Source organism: Trypanosoma rangeli (assembly GCF_003719475.1).
Source record: "Trypanosoma rangeli strain AM80 chromosome Unknown Tra_15.4_contig_00087, whole genome shotgun sequence".
NCBI lineage: Eukaryota > Euglenozoa > Kinetoplastea > Trypanosomatida > Trypanosomatidae > Trypanosoma > Trypanosoma rangeli.
In genome coordinates, this window is record NW_021705829.1 from 51,974 (window position 1) to 56,648 (window position 4,675).

Genomic DNA, 4,675 nt, shown 5'->3' on the forward strand with positions numbered 1-4,675 from the left:
AAAAACAAATAAAAAGACACAAAAACAAATAAAAAGACACAAAAACAAATAAAAAGACACAAAAACAAATAAAAAAACATCTGTGCACTAAATGCCTTCAAAAGCCAGCGAAGGCGACGGTGAGCCACCCCGTCATCAGCGTCACGCCGCCAACTGGCGTCAGCGGCCCCACGGTCTTGCCCGGAGCACCCAAGCCCATGGCGTAGATGGAGCCAGCGAAGAGAGTGGTGCCCAGAAGCAGAAGGTAGAAGGCGCGGTTGAGGCGTCTGGCAGCGGAGCTGTCGGGGTCAATGGACTTCATGGCGGCAAATAACGCCATCATCGCGACGGCATGCACAAGATTAAACTGCACCGCCAGACCCCACGCATGCTTCATCTCGGGAGTCATGTTCGGGCCCAGCGCGTGCTCGCCGAAGCCACCGGCTGCAACGGCAATGAACGCCACGACGCCGATGATGATCATGGTTGTGTCCTTTACCTTCGCCATGCTGCGCTCCTTGCCTTGGATGTTTTCCTTAACAAATTACGATTCCTTTTTTTTGCTTTCTCGGTTGTCGCTGTCTTCCCTTTTTTTTTCACCTTATCATGCAAAGCGCGTGGAAGTGAGGAAATGAAAACAACAAGAGAGAAAAAAAAAAGAACGTGAGACTCAAGAGTTACGCAAATTTCATGGATGAACCAGAGATTCTCGAAAGGAACTGTTGATGGTAGAAACAAGCATGTATACGCCACTATCTTTTTCTCACTTCCATTTTTTCTGCACGCTGCCGATTGGCTCGGGCATTATTTTCTCTGCAAACATTTGCTGTAGAGGTCGATAAACTGAGCAAAAGTCACCCCATCATTTCTTTCGGATGCCGCTTGAATCCGTGACAGTTCGAAAAAAAGTCGGGGCTCAAGTGCCGTGGCGTTCGTCTCGCCAGCACTGAGGCAAAGGAGCTCATGTAGCGCTCGTAATACGGTTTTGGGAGCAAGTGTGCGTGTAAACGGTGCCTCTAGCGCCCACTCGTAGAGGTGGGCATCGCATGCGTCGTCCTCCGCATGGGCATCGGCGTCAAACGAGACCTGCAGCTTCCGTGCAAGAAGATCCCCCCACCATATGCTCAAGTCAAGCAGCGTCTGCTCATCCAGCTCCAAAGACGCGTTCACATTCACGTAGTCGCGCTGGGTCTGAAGCGTCTGCCTTGCTGCTGGCGAGGTCTCCACTACGCTGTACAGATGCCGCCGTTTTGAATCATCTATCCAAGGTGTGTGGAGCTCCGCGTAACATGCTCGTGCGTCTCGTGGGGACGTATGTGGAGCAACCCTGCCACGCAGACAAATGCCTCTCCGGCTAGTAACACGGACGGGAGACGTGTTTGCCGACAATGGGGTTCCCTTCAAAGGCGGCTGCCGCAAGCGGAGGTCACCGATGTCTTCGAAATGGAGCAACTTGCGGTGCGTTGGTGACTTGTACTCGATGGCACCGAATGGTACACGCATTGACAGGCCGCGGGTCTCCTCAAAGTTCGGCACCCTTCTCGGGGACGGAGCGTTCACCGTGGGGTGAAAAGTACACTCCGTCAGGTGCGCTTCCTCCTGACGGGCGTTAAGCTCGTCGCCAAGACAGCAAAGACGCTCCCTGCGACGTGCCTCCCATGATCGCTGCCGCGCGCAGAAGGCCCCAATTTGAATCGGGGAAATTACGGTCCTTGCCTTTTGCTCCTCACGCCGTGGGCCACTAGGAGACATCAATGACGTCTCTGCATCCGCGCCGTGCCGCTTCTGCCGTTTTTGTTGGAATGAGGAGGCCACAGTGGCCGTACAGCCTGAGGAATTGTTTGGCGGTGAGAACATCCCTCGGTTGATATTTGGCGTGAACGCCACTTCTTCCCCTAACCCAGACTCACGCTTCGCATCGACGCGGCGGGAAAGTCGACTAATCTGATCCGAAAGCTGCTGCGGTGAAAGCCGCAATGCAGGAGACTCACGTCGCGCGTACTCCTCACGCTGAGCTGGACGCTGCTGCCGCACTGCAACGTCATCCCGCACACGCCCCAGCAGCGGGGGGTAATCCATTGTGAGTCGCTGGGAGTTTATCGAGGCGTAGCGGTGCGTGGCCGCACCGTTGGAAGTTGCGCCCCGTTGCCTGCTCGCTTTCCTGCCGCTGCTCACCAGACCGGCACCACCCGCCGTGTCTCGCACGCGCAATATCCCTCGCGTGTCGGGCGGCATTTGCCGCGGCTGGCTGCACGTCCTCTCCACCTCCTTCCCCCTCGCCTGCCGCAGTTTCTTCTTCTCCAGCCGAGTTGAGCACCGTTGCTTCCACCGCATGCCATCATCGTGAACCGCATGCGGATGGTGCCCTCCCGTCACATTCTTCTCACTGAAAACGGAACAAAGCAACAGCTCCCTCGCTGGATCGTGCTGCACCCTGCGAATGCCAAGCTTCTCCATCCGGTGCGATGCCCACCAACTGAAGAGGCACCGAGCCGTTACGGAGTTCGTCGCGTCGTTCCAAACCCGGCGAAAACGTCGTCTCGCAACATCATCTAGCCACAGCAGCACGCTGGGGCGTCGTTGGGCACATGCCGAAGCTGCAACGGCGGCAAGGAGTGAAAGACCGTACGTGCCGGTGCCTCGGAGGGTGCCCACATGTGGAGGAGACACAGTGGGGTGTGACTCCGCAGTGGTGCCTCGCGTCAACAACAGGCGCTCAAGCAGAGAGGCGGCAGGCGCTGCAACGGAGGCAGAAGTCATGTCCCCACCTCCCCCAGGCTGAGTGCACAACGACAAGAAAAAAAGAGGAGCCATGGCAGAGTCGGGAAAATACAAAGAAAAAAAAATGGAACTGCAGTAGAGCCTACCGGCCTTTTGCAACGCTCCAACGCCTCAAACCGGCGCCCAACAAATAAAAAAACAACAACAATGAACGCAGTCAAAAAGTAAAGACCAAAATGACCTCCGCAGTGAAGGAAGCACGGCACTACAGAGCGCCATGCATGTCTCTTTTGTAAAGAAAACATACGTATATGCATACACACATATATATATACAAATTTCCATGTTTGGGAAAAACTGCATAGAAGGATCGCATCAAAACACCGCATGCCAGCAGTAACAATCGCTTTCGCGCCCTGAAAAATAAAATCAAAAATCAAAAAATAGCACAAAAACACTCTTGGCGAAAAAAAGGGTGTAGTGATTCGGCGAATGAACGAGGCGATTCACAAACACATACACACATGAGCCTCCGCCCTCCAAGGAGAAAAAACGAAGAAGGGAAAAAGTAATTATACATCTGGCAAAGCCCCCATCCCTTCATGCACCCTCCGCCCTCAAAGGGAGTGAGAAAAATGTACAACAGGAACCAGGGGGCCACTGCTTGGTTCAATGCTCCCAGCACTCCACCGCCCACCACACACACACAGACACAATACGACCAACACAACTCAAAAAGTTTATGCCGTGGTGGGCGAGGTTGCCGTGAACGCACGAGGTGGCAATCTTTGGGCCTTCGCACAACCGCTGAACCCCTAAACGTAGAGAGTTTAAGCAGCGGGAGGTTGTGCCGAGGAGGCAGACACAAAAACAGACAAATATGAAAGCACTGCAGCTCAAAGTGGTGGAATCGAAAACAAAAATGCAGTTAGACATATAAAGAAACAAGGGGATTTCGACCAAACGCCGACACATCCGGTTCACATCAGCAGTTTGTACACATCAGTTGCAAAAAACTCTACAAACACACAAAATAAAAAACAATAACAGCCACATTACCCACTACACCACACCACTTAAAGCTCCATTACGTCGGTTTTGCACCTCCCACCCTCCGCTCAAAAGAACATCATGGCTGCAACCCACAAAACAGCAGCAGGGAAAAGAATGAAAACACCACGTGCAGAAAACACACAACGGTCCTTGACAACCGGACACACCTCCGCGTACCTCGGGCAAACAATACGGCCACCAGAGAAGGTCTTTCTCGGCCTGATGGAGGTCCCCTCAGGACACGGGTACCACTCATCGTCACCAAGATAGCGGATATTCGCCGCCCCATCGGCGCAAGAAACTTCGACGCAGACATCGCCTGGGGAAGAGGAACCCACTGCAAGGGAGTCTCCCTTCACACACAATGAATTCGGGCCAACGCGGCTTCCGGGCATTGCCAATGAATTGCCGTCTGTGCATCCAGTGTCAGGATTCGGCTCCACCACGGGACAGAAGTCCATCGAGCGGAACGCACCGCCCATTCTAGGGTCTTTGAAGTACTGGTACTCAGGAGAAAGGTCCTCAGGTTGCATGAGCATGGCACAGGTCCCAAGGGCGCGACGGTCGGCGGTGCAAAAAAAATGCCCTCCACAGTGGGAGGGACACAGAACATATTCGGGTATGTGCTGACGCCGTCTTCGATGCACTTCCTCTCCAGCAGATCGCAGCCAGCATTCCTGCCCCAGCTCATCTCCTCCTCCAACCCCCAATTGATGCGATAAAACCCCATATCCTCAAGCGCCGCCAGCGTCAGTGCCGTGTAAATATAATTCCCCAATTTCCTGTTTCATCAGCTCGTCCCTGGCATTGCGCATGTTTCCAATGAGACTTCACAAAATTGAACTACCCGCGTCCTCCAGTTCCATGCCCGGGGCGGAACTGCAGTTGTAATGCTCCCGTGCCTTCTCCTTCGTCTTGGGAG

The 4,675-nt window shown here is 53.9% G+C and overlaps 4 protein-coding genes across 4 annotated transcripts in view, besides 2 other annotated features; all 4 read right to left on the bottom strand.

The window, feature by feature from the left end:
* Positions 1-97: 97 nt before the first annotated feature.
* On the bottom strand, positions 98-487 carry TraAM80_03372 (uncharacterized protein; the record flags this gene model as incomplete). The annotated part of the gene is made up of 1 exon (XM_029380347.1): positions 98-487. The coding sequence occupies one exon, from the start codon at positions 485-487 to the stop codon at positions 98-100; it is 390 nt and encodes a 129-aa protein (XP_029239879.1).
* Positions 488-783: 296 nt separating this feature from the next.
* TraAM80_03373 (uncharacterized protein) lies at positions 784-2,739 on the bottom strand (the record flags this gene model as incomplete). Its single annotated transcript, XM_029380348.1, has 1 exon — positions 784-2,739. One exon carries the CDS (start codon positions 2,737-2,739, stop codon positions 784-786), a length of 1,956 nt encoding a protein of 651 aa, XP_029239880.1.
* A 262-nt stretch (positions 2,740-3,001) lies between these two features.
* Positions 3,002-3,036: a microsatellite.
* Positions 3,037-3,394: 358 nt separating this feature from the next.
* Positions 3,395-3,435: a microsatellite.
* A 383-nt stretch (positions 3,436-3,818) lies between these two features.
* On the bottom strand, positions 3,819-4,292 carry TraAM80_03374 (surface protease GP63; the record flags this gene model as incomplete). Its single annotated transcript, XM_029380349.1, has 1 exon — positions 3,819-4,292. One exon carries the CDS (start codon positions 4,290-4,292, stop codon positions 3,819-3,821), a length of 474 nt encoding a protein of 157 aa, XP_029239881.1.
* Positions 4,293-4,596: 304 nt separating this feature from the next.
* TraAM80_03375 (surface protease GP63) overlaps positions 4,597-4,675 on the bottom strand; it is a gene marked incomplete at both ends in the record, with an annotated part of 1,161 nt that continues 1,082 nt past the window's right edge. Inside the window, one exon of the mRNA XM_029380350.1 lies at positions 4,597-4,675. This exon is cut by the window's right edge and continues 1,082 nt beyond it. Coding sequence (XP_029239882.1) covers positions 4,597-4,675 — 79 coding nt within the window.